This window comes from Notamacropus eugenii, chromosome 1 (assembly GCF_028372415.1).
Source record: "Notamacropus eugenii isolate mMacEug1 chromosome 1, mMacEug1.pri_v2, whole genome shotgun sequence".
NCBI classification, from domain to species: Eukaryota; Metazoa; Chordata; class Mammalia; order Diprotodontia; family Macropodidae; genus Notamacropus; species Notamacropus eugenii.
This window is the reverse complement of record NC_092872.1, coordinates 385,941,166-385,959,048: the sequence shown is the minus strand read 5'-3', so window position 1 is coordinate 385,959,048 and position 17,883 is coordinate 385,941,166. Positions and strand designations below refer to the sequence as shown.

General features: G+C 37.6%; 1 protein-coding gene across 2 annotated transcripts in view; it reads left to right on the top strand.

Moving 5' to 3' along the window:
- Positions 1 to 15,170, top strand: part of LOC140518555 (uncharacterized) — a 33,165-nt gene extending 17,995 nt beyond the window's left edge. The window contains exons 4-7 of one of the 2 annotated variants that reach the window (XM_072630836.1): positions 9,954 to 9,994; positions 11,403 to 11,496; positions 13,333 to 13,372; positions 14,535 to 15,170. In XM_072630836.1, the coding sequence (XP_072486937.1) occupies positions 9,954 to 9,994; positions 11,403 to 11,496; positions 13,333 to 13,372; positions 14,535 to 14,622 (263 nt within the window). In that variant the 3' untranslated portion in view covers positions 14,623 to 15,170. Of the gene's footprint in view, positions 1 to 467; positions 595 to 9,953; positions 9,995 to 11,402; positions 11,497 to 13,332; positions 13,373 to 14,534 lie in introns of those variants that run through there. The other variant, XR_011971953.1, reaches the window with a different exon arrangement.
- The last annotated feature ends 2,713 nt before the right edge of the window (positions 15,171 to 17,883 follow it).

Sequence of the window (17,883 nt, the reverse complement as noted above, 5' to 3'; positions counted from 1 at the left end):
TTCTTTGCTTCTTTGTATTTCTGTTCCAAAATTGATGCTTTCTCTTCCATTTCTCTGGAAAAAATCACCTCTGTGGATTCTAATTCTTCTATTCTGCCAATTACTTCTGGTGCATACACCATAAATTTTGCTTCCATAATTCTTATTTTTCTATTGGAACATTCTGGAACATCTTCTTGAGATTTTGTGCTCTTTTGGAAATCCATAGGATCTTCTGCTTTATCAGGTATTCTTTCATTTTCCTTCATCTCGAAAAATTTCTTCAAAGATGTTTGGATTCATTTAGGTAATTTGGAGACCATCTTTACTTCTGTTCTATTTTTTATTATTGCTGTTGTTGATTTACCTGCTTGTGTTCATATTTTTTAATTGAGTTTTCTTTCTTTTGAGATCTTTGGTGATTTTAACTTACTTTCCCCATATATTCTTTTATCATTCACTTTCTCATTTCTTCCTTTTGATGGCAGGTCCACCAAGGATGGACTTTAAAGCTGCCTCGATCTTCTATTACAATGGAGAATTCACTTTCCACTGACCCATTTTGGATGCTAATTCCTTTTCTTCAGGCCTGATGTAGTCTTCCACTCTCTACAGGTTAGGTCACCTTGATTTTTTTTTTTTTTGATGCACTAAATATCTGTGGAGGCAGATTGTTACTAGGTATTTCTATCCATTTTATGCTGGATAAAGTTTTTTTCAAAATATAATTTTTTTTCAATTAACAAAAATCTATTTTATCTCTCTTGTACTTCCCTCCTCTTTGGAAAAAAAAGGAAAAAGAACTCTTGTAAAAAATATGCAAAGTTAAGAAAAACCAGTTCCTACATTGACCATGTCCAAAAATATGTCTCTGTCTGTACCCCTGAATCTGTCAACTCTTTTTAAGGAGTAGAATATCATCTTTCATCATGAAGTCAGGAAGATTCATTTTTGTGAGTTCAAATCTGGCCTCAGACATTTAGCTGTGTGACCCTGGGCAAGACACTTAACCCCATTTGCCTCGGTTTCCTCATCTGTAAAATGAATTGGAGAAGGAAATGACAAACCATTTCATAACCTTTGCCAAGAAAACCCCAAATAGAGAAGTGAAGAGTTGGACATGACTGAACAACCACAGTAAGAGTAAGAAATTGGAAATTATCTGTGAGGGCCAGAAATGAAACTAGAAGAGACAAATGAGGGTTGGTGGGTGAGCTCTGAACACTAGAACATAGTCATCTGCAAAATGGAGGCCAAGAGAGTTTTAGTAACTTGGCTAAAGTTAGACAGTTGGTTGTAGATGGAGAGTCTAGACCAGTGGTATCAAACTCCAATAAGAAAAGGGACCACTAAATCACACTTATATAAAGATTCCTGACAGCTACATATTGATGTAGAAAATTACATACTAACATTATCCATGTTCTATTGCATTTTTGTTTGTTTTATCAAATATTTCCCAATTATGTTTTAATCTGGATCAGGCTGCACTTTGGAGTATTGCAACACCCAGATTGTGTGTTTGGCTCCTCTGGTTTAGATTATGATATCAAGGTTCTGAGTCCTTTTTCTTCTATCAGGAATTGAATTATATTGACTGTGGAGGGCTGTGTGGGGAGGGAAAGTGTGAACATGGGCAATCAAGCAGGAACTGGAGAAAGTGGTAGGAAGATTATATGTTCTGGTATTCTGTGTCCCTGAAAATGAGCTCTTGTGTCATCTGTAGATATGTGTGTCACTGGTCATCAGTCCTTGGGAAGAGTGCATTATTTTTGTCTACTTCATATAACTTAAGATAATAAGTTCATAGATTTACAGCTGCAAGGGACCTTAGAAATCATAGGATTTTAGATCGATACATGAAAGAAACCTCAGAGTCCATGTAGTTCAACCTCCTTATATAATAGATGATGAAATGGAGATCCAGGGAGGCTGAGACTTGCCCTAAGTCACATAATCTCCTCAATGGCAGAAGTAAAATCCAAACCTTGATTCTCTAACTCTGGAGTCAAAGCCTTTTTGTAGTCCCAGAAAAAACTTTGTAAGAGTCACTTCCCAAGTTTCTCAGCAGCCCAGGAGAGACACATCTGGATGTTCATCATTTGGTGGAAAAATATCTTCTGAACCAATTTCTCTTCCCATTTCAAAGCCCTTCTGAGTAGTAAGTTGGATGTTTAAGGAGTCAGATTTTCAGAACACTATGATGTAATTTTTTGCACAATAGTAGAAGTTACAAAAGTAGGCCCTTGATGGTTCCCTAAAGGTCTCTGTTGCTACTGAAGAAAGTCTTTGATATTGACAAGAATAGAATGTCATATCTCTATGATTTTTAAAAATAGGATGAAATGGTCCAGATATGAATACAGGACTTCTTGGAAAAGGACAGATTGTCTTATTAGCTTCAGAAAGATTTTGACGCAGGTCCCCAAATGAATCATTATCCTGTCATTGGCATTAATTCAAGCTGGAGACTGATTTCCAATTTAAATGGACATAAACAGAAGGATGAAGACTTCTTGATCAATTCAGCAAAACTGGACAAAATGAACATTGCCTGTAATAACATCCATCTTTTCCCGAAGATACTTACCACAGCCTTTTCTGGGCCTCTGAGGGACAGTTTCAGGAAATTTACTTTTCCTTCTTGTGTCCTGGCTTTTTGTAAATCTAGACAGTATTTTAGGGCTCAGAATGTCAAATATATTAGTCCTTCCCGGGTTTAAAAGGATCATTTAAAGATTTTCAGGACGAGAGGGAGGAGGCAGATTATTGGGAAATGATTCTGGTACCAAGAATAAAATGCATTAATGAAATGTAAAGGGATCACTTAGAGAAGTCAGGATTTTTTTTTTGTCACTTTGGTGTTTTCTTTGGACCCATGGAAATAACATAAAGTGCTTTTTGATTTTTCAGAAGAGAATTCTTTTGGAAAGAGAAGTTGGGAGCTAAGCAATTTGACTTTGTTAAATGGAGATAAATTCATTGAACTGGATCAGAACTAAGGGATCATTCAGTTTGACCCCCTCATTTTTATAACTGATGAAAACAGGGCTCAGACAAAGGAAATGACTTGCCCAGAATCCTGAAGGCAGGCTTGGGTCTAGAATATAGGGCTCCTAGACCCTAATCTCATGTTGTTGTTTATCTAATGTAATTGGCTGCTTTTAAAAATGCAAAAACTAATATAGAAAAATAATATTTTAGTGAATAATTTTATAAAGGGCATTATATCGCAAGAGGAATGATTCTTCTAGGTGAAAGATAAGCAGAAGGAAGATAGGAAATCAGCAGAAAGATCCCTGTTTTCACTTGAAACCAGAGTCAGAATGAAATAAGACGCAATTAATTTCAGAGCCAATGTCTTTTGTGAGTTATAGTTGATTTTCTATCTTGCTCACGGTGATTTTCTTTATCCACTTGGCTTTCCTAGTGTGGATAGTTTGGCTGAATTCCTTTGAGTAATTATCATTCTCATTCCTGAGGCTTTGCCATCACCAAAATGCCATTAGCAAACAGAATAGCGTCAGGAGGACTTCACAATATATAGGGAATTTCTCTTCCTTTCATACTCTGCTAAACATTCCCCGTAATAGCTGCAAATGCTTTTGGAGGACATGAGCTTCCCTGCTTTAATTGCTTGATATTAATAATTAGAGAATCACCCAAGTTATATGTGTTGTATTTTTCAAGAAAACTTGAATAATTTTAACATATGGATGGCAGACAACTTACTGGAGAACATCCTGTCATGTTGTTCCTTGCTATACCAAATCGAATATTTCTTTCTCGTTTAACATTCTTTATGAAGAATAAATAGGCACAGTAGGATCATGTTTTTGCTGTACTTTTCAATGCAATTTTGTCACAGCAAAGATTTGGTCTGTGAAGAATATCGTTTGTGAAAATCCGGCTTCTCAAACCTTTCTCAAGGATATTGTTTCATGTGAAAATAATCTCATGAAGATTTTGTAGAGAAAAGAAAGTAGACATATGGGTTAGCAGTCACTGTTGTTCTCCTGATTTGCTTTTTAAACACAGTAATGATGTCTACAATTTCCCCCAAGGTTTTTGAATCCTTGCTTATTTCAGATATCTTTAGAATTGATCCCTTGACACCCTCAACATCATATCATCTCTGGCAGGATGTCATATATCTCTGTGCATGTTCAGATTTGGCTCCTTTGCTTGTGCCATTTTTATTTTTGCTGCCTAGCAATTTAGCATCTTTGTTCTCATTAGTATCATTCCTACTTTCTCATGTACCACCCTTGGGTACTATAATTCTAAAGTCCAAATGTGATAGCTTCACTGTCATTGGAAAAAAAATTATTGTGGTAATATTGGCAGATGCTTTCATTTTTTTTTTCTTTTTAGATCTGTTCTCCTTCCACTTTTATCTTAAATATTCTAGGGAAGATATGGCTTATTTGAGTCTCTCGCCAAGTTGACTATAAATTTGTTTTCTCTATATTGCTTCTTTCTGTTTTATGAGATGACAGCTGATGAGAATGCTAAGACAAAGGAGAGAGAGAGAGAGGGAGGGAGGGAGAGAGAAGAAGAAGAAGGAGGAGGAGGAGGAGGTTTCTAGGCCTCTCTGGGTCACTTATTTTACCTATTCTGACTTTTGTTAAATTACTGAATTTCTCTGACCCTCTCAGCTGCCTGTTCTATAAAATGAGGAGCTTGAGGACAGAGGATCTTGAGAATCTTGACAGGTATGGGATTTCTTTTTATAGTTAATCACTACACAAATTTGGGTAAATGAAGTGTTTTACTAGATTGGGACCATATGTACCACTATCAGATTTGACTTCAATGGGCAGGCTCTACTGAGGGAAAGCTGTGCTAAACAGCTGACTTCTAGGAGTTAGATTACTTAAAAAAGAAGCCTTATGTGAGAGGACTTTAGGTTTCTTATGAATTTTCTTATCTAGTCACATAACTGGAACAGTTTGAAGAAGGAAGTTATAATTATCTTCCTGCAGGCTATTCCCTTTGTAAACTATAAGATCCATGAGAGTAAGGAAGATCTTCTCCTCCTCCTCCTTCATCTTCTTCTTATCCTTCTTCTCTTCCTCCTCCTCTTCCTCCTCTTCCTCCTCCTTTTCTCTGATAGTTCCTAACATAGCTCTTTGTGCATAGCAGACACTAAACAAATATTTGACACTAAATCAATGAAATCTTCCCAGCAGCAAGTTGTAGAGAGAGTCTTGGGTTTGACATTGGAAGATCTGGCTTCACATCCAAAATTTGCTATTTCCTATCTTTTTTCAGCCTTGGGCAAGTCATTTCCTTCTCTGGGTCTAGGGCTCTTTATCTGCAAAATGGGGATGGTGGTGATGGTGGTTAAATTAAACAATTTCTAAGGTCTCTTGAAACACTAATATTCCATATGTCCTTTCTTCTTGTCAGTTGGGCTTTATGGATGAACATGTCCCAAAGCTAGTTCTTTGAACAAAATAGTTGCTCAATAAATACTTTTTGCTAGTTTGATGAGGAAATCTTATGTTCCAATTCCAGATTAGCTACTTCCTATGTGATACTGGGTAAATTACTTAATCCCTCTGGCCCTCATTTCTCTTACCTGTGAAAGGAGGAATTTGGACTAAGATACTCTCTAATTTTAGCCAACTTTTATATTGTACCTTGAAGTTCTAAAAGTACTTTAAATATGTTGTTGTTTGACTCTTGCAACAACCACATGAAGTAGGTACTCTTTTCCCCTCGTATAGAGAAAACAAATCCCATTTGGGGGTCTTCTTGGCAAAGATATTGGAGTGGTTTACAATTGCCTTCTCCAGCTCATTTTACAGATGAGGAAACTGAGGCAGACAGGGTTAAGTGCCCAGGGTCACAAAGCCAGATTTGAATTCAGGAAGATGAATCTTCCTGATTCCAGGTTGGATACTCTATCTACTGCGCCACCTAGCTGCCCCACTATTAGTCATTTTCAAATGGTTGCTTGTGTCCTCGATCTCAGAAAGAATGATTTCCTAGGACTGCTCTTGAAAGTGTCAGGAATCACATGGACAAATTTCACATAGCACTCTCTGTGTATACCCCACAAGTGGACTTAAAAATGAGTCTTTCTGATTTTATCCACTTTCTGACTCTATCCACTGTGCCACCTAGCTGCTCACAGGGCACTGTAGTGCCTCATATAAAGGCCTTGACTAGCAGCCAAGATTTGTCAATGTATGTCATCAATTTCATATGGGATATTGGGAAAATCATTTCCTGTCACTGGGCTTCAGTATCCCCATTTATAAAACAAGGGGGTTAGACTGATGATCTCCAAGCCTTTCGAAACATTTGTAGCATCTTATAACTGATTAAATGGCATTTTCTCCCTCTGTTCTCTTCCTTCCTTCTCTCCTTCCCTCCTTCCCTCCTTCCTTCCTTCCTTCCTTCCTTCCTTCCTTCCTTCCTTCCTTCCTTCCTTCCTTCCTTCCTTCCTTCCTTCCTTCCTTCCTTCCTTCCTTCCCTCCTTCCCTCCTTCCTTCCTTCCTTCCTTCCTTCCTTCCTTCCTTCCTTCCTTCCTTCCTTCCTTCCTTCCTTCCTTCCTTCCTTCCTTCCTTCCTTCTTCTGTCTCTCTGTCTCCTTTTTCTTTTCTTTCAACAAAATCCTATCACAGATTATCCAGCAGGGGTCAGGGTAAGACAGGGAGACAAGGAAAGGAGTCGGTGTCAAATATTTTTATTGTATGTCTGTGTTCTGATTGTGTCACTGACATAACTTGTTCTAGAATAAATTTTGCGTGCAAAATGTAGAGGGGTTAACAGACAGCTAGAAGTCAGCCAGGATCCATTGTCAGCAATATTTGAGGGAAAGTGAGAAGCAGTGGTTGGTCCCAATGCTAAAACTGACATTTAGCCATGTGACCTTAGGTACCCAGAGTTGATTCCTCTCCCCAGTTCCTTCCTCTGTAGAATAATGGGGTTTCATTACATGATCTCTGAAGTTCCTTCCAAGCTCTAAACTGTTAAGCTCAGCTGCCTGTGATTTCAGTGATTTGCCAACAAAGTGTGATAGGATTTTTAATAATAGTGCCAATTTGGAGGCATTTTATTTGGACCAGATCCTTCCCTGAATCTCACTAGTTAAGTGAATTTAAATACCCTGGGGATGTTTATGTTTTAAAATAAGTTTAATTATTATTCTCTCAGAAGTCTTTCTGAAGCAAAGGAGAGTTCAATTTCCATAACTGTTTCCAATCAATCAATAAACATTTAAGTGCCTCCTCTGTGCCAGGCACTCTGCTAAGCACTGAGGGTACAAAAAGAGGCAAAAGAGAGTCCCTGCCCTCAAGGAGCTTATGATCCACTGGAGAGGCAGCATGCAAACTAATATGCGTAAAACAAACAATATACAGGAAAAGCAAGAAATAATTAACAGATGGAAGAGATTGGACCTAAGGGGTTGGGAAAGGCTTGCAGTAAAAGATGGATTTTAGTTGGGACTTTAAAGGAAGCCAGAGAGATCAGCAGGAGGAACAGAGGAAGTAGAGCATTTCAGGAATGGGGGAAAGCCAGAGAAAATGCCCAGAGCTGAGAGACGGAACGTTTTGTTTGTGAAACAAGTAGAAGGAAAGTGTTGCTGGACCAAAAAGTACATGTTGGGGAATTAGGTATAAGTAGATTGGAAAGATGATAGGGGGCTAGGTTATGAAAGACGCTGAATACCAAATTGACCATTTCCTGTCCTGTTTGAGGGCAGGTCTTTTTGGAGACAAGAGAGGTTGATCAGACAACCTCTGGAGATCCTTTTTTAATGGATTCTATTCCATTTTAGGATTCTGTTTGGTCTTAGGATTCTATGCCCCAAAAGTGAATTGGGCTATGATTTGTGGAGTTCAATTTGTTTCTTCCAGATTAGTAAACTTTTAATTATGGTAAATTATTTCTCAAAGTTATTTACACATAAGTAGGTAACTCATACCATTTGTGGGACAGTGCAAAGACTAATGACTTTAAGGTCTGTGTTTGAATCCTACATCAAATATTTATTATCTGAGTGACTTTGGGTAAGCCCCTTAACCTCTCTGAGACTCAGTTTCCAAGTCTGTAAAATGAGGGAGTTGGAAGAGATGACTTCTGAGGTACTTTCCAGCTCTAGGTTCGTGAGCTTAATGATGGTAGTTCTCCTTCAAATGCATACATTTGATGTAGGTTGGTGTGAGTTGACTCATTGGGTCTTCTGAGAATACATTCATCCTGTGGTATTTTTCCTGTGGTTAATATGTTTCTCATGCTCGTCATCTGGGTTCCACTTTAAATGTCTCTGTGGTAATGCTTGAGAAAAATGGCACACCCTTCATACCATTCAGATAATGAATATTTAATTTTTAACTTTGTATATAATCAGAATCTGTTAGAGCTAGGATAGACCTCAATATATCTAGTTCAACTATGCAGTTTCCAGAAGAGGAAATGGGTCTTGACTTGCCCTAAAGCCCATTACAATTTATATGGTGTACTACCTCATTTGCAGAGGCAAGAGATTCATGGTATAGAACACTGTATATATTGTCGTGAATGGAGTAATCACTTTTGTTGATTTTTTTCTCTTAATTTTTTTAAAGTGCCTCCTCTGTGTCAGGCATTCTGCTAAGCACTGAGGGTACAAGGGGCAAGAGAGCACACGGCAAGAAAATTAGGTAATGTCATAACAAAAGAGACCAATAAATTTTATTTTTTAAAAAACTAATTTATATGGCGTAACGGAAAGTACACCAGATCCTGGTATCAGTGTGGCCTGTATTCATAGCATATATATAGAACTGGAATAGACTTCAGAGGTTATAGAGTCTCACCCTTCTCATTTTACAGATGAGGAAACTGAGACTCAGAGAAGTTAAGTAACTAGCTCAGGGTCACACAGTTAAGAATTATCTGAGGTAAGATTCAAACCAAGGTCTTTCTGACTCTGAAACCAACTTTCTATTCACTACTCACAATGCCGATTTTCTGTTTGATAGCTTAAATGACGTCTGGAAAGCTACTTAAGGTTTCTGGGTCTCAATTTCCTTTTCTGTAAAATGAGGGGGTTAGTGTAGATGATCTCTAATCTTCCTTCTAACTTCAAATCCTACCTTTTAATAACTAGGGGAAGCAATAGAAAGAGATGAAAAAATTTCATAATGCTTGGTAAAGCTTGCTGGTCACACCTGGTTCTGATTGTCACTCAAACACTGTTGCTTTTCACAAACTAAAGGATAAGGTCCAATAATTTGCATTTTCTTGTTGCTATAATACAAAGAACCTTATTTCCTAATGACTTGTTCCTTGGGATCTTACTATTATCTGAAGAAAAAATGGGAATAATTTGATATCACTGGGGATTGTTTGCATTTGTGGGACAATATTTTTCACATTAGACATTTCCAATTTAAAGCACATATTAGCCCTGATAAAAGCTGCCCTGGCTGGCTTTTCTCTTTGATGGTTTCAATTTCAGGCTCATCCTTCTGAAATGATTGTAATCAAACAGGATTCTAACTGAGCAGGGACAGGAATTCTCTAGTCTTACCTACAATTTCCGGCTCCTGGGGATCTTAGCAGAGAGAGAGAAAAAAATACTTAGCTGCAGAATATTAAGATATGTTGAATTTCCCTTTTGGTTCCTTATTCCATTCTGATGCTCCCCTTTCCCTGATAAAAAGCCCATTTGCAGTGCTATGGTCTGAAGAAACCTTAGACAAATCCATTCCATCTCCTAAAGCCTCAATTTATCCATAAGGTAATGATGAAAAGCAGATGAGTTTTGGAACTGAGTATATAAAAATGCATACTTACTGATAACCAATAAAGATGAAAGGAAAAAGGTGAATTAAAAAAAATTAAGTATGCTCTCTGAACTTCCTGACTGGTTTTTTAACCTTTATGTAATCTCAGAAACTTATATTTAACTGTCATAGGAAATATAACAATTTTCTTCTCTTTTTGTCTTCTTTTTTTGTCTCCCTTGGACACCAGAAACAACAAATTTTCCGAAAAATGATTCTGAATTCGAAGAGGTAAAGCAATCGATCACGGAATATATGGGATGTTATTTTAATTAAAAAGACATACACATACACACTCACCTCCATCACCACTACAGCCACCATCACCATCACCCAAAAGACAAAAATAACCCAGTTAAGATTTCACCTATCTTTTGAGGCAAAATAGATGTGGTAAGATGGAGAGGGGGATTGGCAAGGGGAAGTGATTCCTTATACAACTCTGGCAATTTTCTAAACTCATGCAGAACAGGTTCCAAGCTGCACTGACAGGAGTTTTCTCATTGGAAATTGTCTATACCCATGAAATCCTAAGTCTGGTCCAAAAAAAGGAAAAAACTAAACAACACCAAACCTGGCCTTGATTTTGTCGTGACGAGAATATGGTGACTTCCAAGACTATTGAGCCTAGAATCCCTGCACTTGCTAGAAGTTTCTATTGAATTCTAACTCTTCTTTTAGAAACGTAAGCCCCCTCAAATGTTATCACACTGATGAGGAGGTCTAGGTGAAAACAAATAGGAAGATCTCAGGAAAGAATGTTGATGAAAAAATGGGAACTCTCAGATGCAGTGGTGGATACTGGATGTCTTTAGATTTCTCTGGCTTCTTTAAAGTCCCAATTAAAGTCTCATTTGCAAAAAGCCTTTCCATGTTCTCATTAACCTTAGTGTCTTCCCTTTGACATTATCTGCAGTTATTTGAGTATTGTCTCCTTCATTAGACTGTGAGCTCCTTGAGAGTATGGACCGTTTTATTTTTCCTTTCTATCCTGAGCACTTAGTAAAGTGCTTGGTACATAGTAGGTCCTTAATATATGCTTATTTACCTGTTAAGCACCTACTTTGCACCAGGTACTCTGTTGAGCCCTGGGTACATAAAGACAAAAACATTCCTTGGCTTTAAGAAGCTTATATTTGATTGGGAGTGGACAACAGATGCATGTAAGTTCGAGAAAATGCATAGACATGAGATTTTTTTTTTTTTTTTTTTTTTTGAGAATCACTAGTAGTTGGGGTAGGGTGGGAGGTGAGAGTATGGGGGTGGAATAATGGAAAATTACACATGTAGGAGATTCAACCTCCTGAATCTATTTCCTAACACCAGACATTTCCTGGATGAAACTTTAGGAACCATATGATGGGTTGACCAAAGAGTTCAGGTTTTAGAGAGCTTTTGTCTCTATCTGAAAACTTCACTCATTCAGGTTATAGCTCAGATTTTTAGAAAGATTCTGAAACACAGAGTAGAATGACAAAAGGGATATCCTTGGGGATGGGTTTTGAGGACAGTAAAGCTCTTGACTTCTCAGCTGTCTGATGGTAAGTGCCTTACACACTAGAAAGGGGGCCAGGAAAACTCTTAAGAGACAATATCTAGCTGAGAGCATGAGCTGTTCTGCTTTCCTGTGTCTCTTTAGGTGAGAGCTTCTGGAGACCCTGAACTACTGATGATCATTATTCCACTGGTGGGGTTTTTGATCCTAGTGATGCTACTGGTTTTTATTTTGAGAGGTAAGGAGGACAAAATTAGATGATGTTCATAATTTTATGAATGAATGATAAACACATTAGCTAAATCTGTATCTAGAAGAGATGAAAAAATAGGCAGACAATCTTGTCTGAGTACCACATCCCCTTTCTTGGGGACACAGTACTTTTCCTCCTTTTAGCATCTCATTCCCCTCACCAAAGTTATCTGAACTTCTTCTACCTTCTTTATTTTTTTAATTGGTAGAAAAGAAATCTAATAGATTCCCTCATACTATGTTTATGGTAATTTCGAGGAGTATTTGCATTTTAGCTAATTCCAGGAAGACAAGGTAATATTAAATCAAAGGGAATGAGTCTCTCAATATAGAATTTTAGATAATGGGTAGCTGATAGGTGGAAGATATGGAAAAAGAGATTTTCTTTTCAATTCTCAAATCATATCATTTGGCATTTACTTATGCAACTTACCCCCAAAGTCAACCCAAATTCTGCCTTTCCTTTCTGGTGAATTGATGAGAGGAGGGATGCCACATTCCCTGTCTGCTATACAGTGTGGCCCTCTAGCAATAACAACAAACTGCCATCTATATAGTGAATTAAGGTCTTCGGAGTACTTTTCATACCTTATCTCATTTGAATCTCACAGTAACTCATTGAAGTGGGTAGATTATGACCCCCATTTTACAGATGAAGAACTTGATACTGAGAAAGATAAAATGATTTGACCATGGTCACACAGTTAGTAAGTAGCTGAACTGAGATTTGAGCCCAGCTTTTCCTAATAGCATGCCGAGTCTGTTTTCCACAATACCAGGTTGCTTGTCCATCAACAAGAGTGGATTCCTGAATCAAACTTTAGACTTCAAGCTAAATATAATAACATGGTTTCCCATTCTGTATGTGGAATAGAGAATGGTCACTCAGTGTAAACTGAATAAAATAATTTTAAGTTTTGAGGGGAGGAGATAGAACAAATACTTATTTAATTTGGTTATAAGCAAAAATATCTACATGCGTTACTTTGTTTATCTCATTATACTCCTTGGTGTTGTTATGTGTAATTAAGAGAAAAAATTAATAATATTTTACTTTTTCTAATTGCATGTAAAGAGAAATTTTGACATACATTTCAATTTTTTGAGTTTTAGATTTCCTTCTTTTCCTTACTTCTCCCCTCTGAAAGATGATTAGCAATTTGACACAGGTCATATATGTATAATCATATAAAACTTATTTCCATATTAGCCATGTTGTGAAAGAAGAAACAGACCAAAAGAAAATAAAAACTATGGAAAAAAGTGAAAATAGTATATTTCAATCTGTATTCGAATTCTATCAGTTCTTTCTCTGGATGTGAGTAGCATCTTTTCCTCATGAATCCTTTGAAATTGTCTTGGATCGTTGTGTTGCAGGGAATCTCTAAGTCGTTTATAGTTGATAAGAAAGAAAATATTGAGCTATTTTAGGTTAGACCTTACACAAATAGATGGTTAGATGTTTGCATTGGTATAGATATAACAAAGAAATGACTGTGGTTTCAAACGTGGGTATTTGATTTTAAGTGTGTGTAGGGGACTCAACTGCTAGAGTAGGCTCAGAACAGGTTGGTGACCTATGGGAGGTATGGTTATACTTTAAAAGAGGGCATACCTCTGAGGCGTCGGTCCTCCAAGAACTAATAATGCTCTTATGCACTGACTCTCCATCCCTTCCCCCTTTCCCTATCCTCAAAGGCCAATCTGGTAGCCCTTGGATCTGTGTTCTTTCTACTCATAGTCCAGTGTTACTTTGGGATTCTTACTGAAGTTGGCTTTCTTGTTTACCCACATTTCATATTGTAACCTTGTTTGTTTCTAGGTAAAATCAGAAGAAAGAATTATTCAGTTACATTCAAAAGGTAATCTATCTTTCCTGCCTCTCTGCTGATGTGTGTGTGGTAATGACTACAGGAGTTCTTTAGTGATGATTACACTCATTAAACTCAATAGCTTAATGACTCCTTATCCTCTGACTAGTTGCAAATGGGCCTGCCTTGCCTTTCAGCTTCCAGCTGCACGTTGGAAATGATGGGCCACTTCAGGGTTGGGTGAAAATAGAATTCCAGTCCTTGGATTTTGCTTTTCTGCCCTTTTACAACTATGATCAGTTTGATCTGAACAATACTTAAAATATCACATAAAGGGGTTTCTGACCATCTCTCCCCCTCTGAAATTATTTGAGAGGAGAACAGGGTATTTTGTGAATTTTCAGCAGATACCATGGTCAGTGGCTAGAGAAACTAACTTTGAAGGCAAGACTTGGGTTTGAGTTCTTTCTCTGACTTATCCTGGCTGTGAGACCCCGAGCAAATCACTTACATTATTAGTGTTCTAGGCAGTTCTCAAAGATGAGAAATTGCAGACAAGGTGCTGTGTGCATTGGTAAAGGGCATTCCCTATACCAATGAAATCATAAAATTCAATCTCCCAGGATCAATTTAGAGATACAAGATTTTATCATCACATGGTCAAATTCTTTGTATTCACCTTCAGATAAATGCTTCACATTCTGTTTACACAGACTTTCAATCTTCTCACTATAAATACGTAGGTCAAGATCATGGACTATGGAAAGAATTCCTTCTTTGGTCTGGAGTTTTTGCTACTGTTCAGTCATTCAGTCATGTCAAATTCTTCATTACTTTCTGGACCATAGTATGCCAATACCTACCCTAGGATTTTCTTGGCAGTGGAATGGTTTGCCATTTCATTCTCTAATAAATTAAGACAAACAGAAGTCAAGTGACCCACCCAGGATCATACAGCTAGTAAATGTCTGAGGCCAGGCTTGTACTCAGGTCTTCCTGCCTCCAGGCCCAGCACCCTATCCACCTAGCCACTTACCTACTCTCATCCAGCTTTGTATCTACCAGGCTTGGAGTTTACTTGCCCATAAATGGAAAGGGTTGGTTACATGAGTGAGGTTAGACTTCTAGTTCAAAATTTATACAATTCTGCCATAAAGGGACATTATGTTTTAGGCCCAGCTTCTTCATGAACAATCTCTGTTTTTCTTTAAAGGTCAAATAATTCTGAAGACATTGGAAGTGCTCTTAGCACACTGCCTAGTATGACAGAAGAAGACGAAGAAGGCCTTTTCAACCTCTAAGAGCTTTCTTTTGGAAAAGTGTGTGTGTGTGTGTGTGTGTGTGTGTGTATGTGTGTGTGTATGATATTGGAGATCTGATAATAAATTGATTTAAGTATGCTTTTAAAAAATATACTGGAACTCAATGAAATTCAAAGTAATCATACTTACTCCTCCAATATTTCCATTTGCTTATAACGTTTCAGGTCAAAGTCATAAGAAAATTGTTTTCAAAGGATTATATATGTTGTTGGAGCATAAGCTTCACAGATATGAAGACATACATTCATTTATTCATTAAAATCGTGAAGTAACTGCTGTAAGTAGAAAGTAGTTGTAGTAACTGACTTTATATAGGGCTTTAAAGTTTGTAAAATACTTTACACCCATTATCTCATTTAAGTTTTATGATGTAGCAGAAAACAAAGAGCACTGCATTTGGATTCAGAGGCCTAGGGCTTAAATATACCTGTGACCTGTTGTCTTGAACTACTTTGTACCCTGGGCATGACCCTTCATCTCTCTGTGCCTCGGTTTCCTTATCTGTAAAATAAAGGGATTGGACTAGATGACCCTGAAGGTCTTCTTTTTCTAACTCTGTGATTCTATGAACGTGGTAAAGTAGATGCTACAAATATTATTATTCGTCTGAGATAAGGAAACTGAGGCTTAGAGACTTTCCAGAAGTAGACATTCTATTTGTAAGCAGAAATTGAATGATCAAAACTGAACTACATATTGTGGAGTCAATTTGTTAAAAAGAAGCCAAGTCAACAAATATTTATTATTACCTTGTGCCAGGCATTATGTTAAACTGTGGGGATTCAAATATGAACAGAAAGGCAGTTCCTGCCCTTAAGGAATTTATATTCCATTAGGGGAAGACGACAGCTGAAAGGAAGGTGAAAAGAGTGGTGGAAGGGAAGGAAGGTAGCCACTTGGGGCATGATAGAAAATGTCCAGCGAGTCAAGAATAAAGACGAATGAAGACATATTTGACTTGGACATTTTCCTGTAAAATGGAGGTTCTAGGAAGAACCAACCAATCAGAGGAAGAGAGTAGGAGATCTATGGGAGAGATAGCATAGGGCTCAGATCATTGAGAATGTTATCAACCCCGTACTATAAGCTCTAAAACAGCTTGCTTTGTTATATTTGCTCATTTCATTTTTGTTTCCTATTTTAGATATTCTTGTCCTTAAAGTAATATAATATTCTTTAGTAATGATACAATTACATTATATCATGAATAAATGATGCCCTACAGATGCATAGAATATGGACCCAAAAGGGTGAAGGCAGAAGCTGGTGGTAGCTTTTGGTTTGGTTTGGGAAAACTCCTGATTCCAGGGACTGGATCCAGGAACCCCCTGCAAAAGACTGCCTCAGTAAGAAAGCAGCTCTAGGAATCTAGGGCCAGATACAGGTTTCTGGCTGCCACAAGGATTTGTGGCACAAAATCCACAATGATTACATTGATATTTATGTGTATTACCTTGAGAAGTTTATTTTGCTCTCTGGGACTCAGTTTCCTCATCTGTAAAATGAGAGGGTTGGACTAGACTCATTTCAACAAGCAGTTAAGTGCCTACTTTGTAAGAGTTACGGTGCTTGGCAATGGACATACAAAGACAAAACTAAGTCCTTACTTTCAAGGAGCATGTTTTTTTAATAAGATGATCTCTAAATTTCCTTCTGACTCTACATTTGGTAGTCCTCTGATCTTCTACATAGATGGCATGGGTCTTCCTAGGTCTATAGCTTAGGGAAGCCCCTTCATTTATCTGGACCCCAATTTCCTATCTATAAAAAGAATGGGATTGAATAGATGGTCTCCAAATTCCCTTACCATTTCATGATTCCAATTTGGAAATTCTCCTTAGAACCTGATGAGTGATTTTACTGGTGGAAATACTTCATCCTTTAAGGGCATATTCTATTTTTGGAAAGAGCTCAAATTCTAAGCTAAATCTGGCGACAAGCTAGGGAATACTGTTTTTGTTATAATATGAGGTAAGGGTGTAAAATAAAGAGCTTGATTTTGTGGTGTGATCTGTAAGCTAGAATGGAAAATTCGAAAGGGGATAGAGTGGTTTGGACAATGAGAGACAGAGTCACTTGGGAGTGGAGGTTAAAATAACTTTATTTTTTTAATCACAAAAGTCAGAGGAGAACAGATGCCAAAGGGAATAGCACAGGTGTTAGGCCACTTAGGACTCAAAATTAGAGATTTTAAACAAGGAGCTGAGTTGACACGAATAGGAAACTTCCTTGACATCAATAAAGTGAAGCAGTGGGTGAAGGGTGGGTCACTAGTATGAAGGTATTCTCTGAATTGCTTAGTAAGAATGGAGACAAAGAGCTAGGAAACTTAACTTGAACTGTGCCACAGCAAACAATTGGCTCATGGTGGGGTGGAAATAGCAACCAATTTCCAGGTTGCTTAAGCCTTAGCATACATGCTTCCTGGAGGCCAGGACTGAACCAAATCAAGCTGGGTTTTGCTAGTTCAAAGAAGGTAACATGGAAACTCTGCTTCACAATGAGGCTTACCGCAAGGATTGTTTTTGAGAAATGAACCAGAAGTTCAAAAGATACCTAGATGGACAAGACTGGCACAGACACAATTGAGAAAGGAGTATGAAGTAACCTGTCCTTGATCAGCAGTTCCTAAAGAGGAGTTTCATAAGTTCTTTGAGCAATGAGTGACTCCATCATGGGAATTGTGTACGTGGTTGCTTGAGGTGACCACTTTCGAGAATGCATCTCATTTAGATATATAAATTCTGACATAGTTTAAAAAATGTTATTAATATCTTTTATTTTTACCTTGCTAAATTTCTCTTTGTATTCTTTCCCCTTTTCACTCTCAGAAAACCATCCTATTTGTCAAGAAATTTTTAAGAGAAAAAATAGAGGAAGAAGAGGGAAAAAATTGACAAAAATGATCAATATACTGAAAAAAAATCTGACAACCTATGTGGTGCTCCACACTCAAGGACACCCTACCTCTGCAAAGTCCTGAAGGGAAGTGGAATATCATATCTCTTATTTGGGGCTAAGCTTGTTCTTTGTAATTTGCAACATTTATTTTTGAATAATCTGTAGTGGTTGTTCTTTACGTGTACATTGTTGTCATTATGTACATTATTTTCCTGGCTCTGCTAGCTTCATTCTGCATCAGTGCCAACCTAGTTTTAGGATTTTACAGCTGCATCCTGGCATCTCCCAGATGTATGAGGGATTTTGTAGGTTCCCTGGTATCTGACCAAGAATACCCTC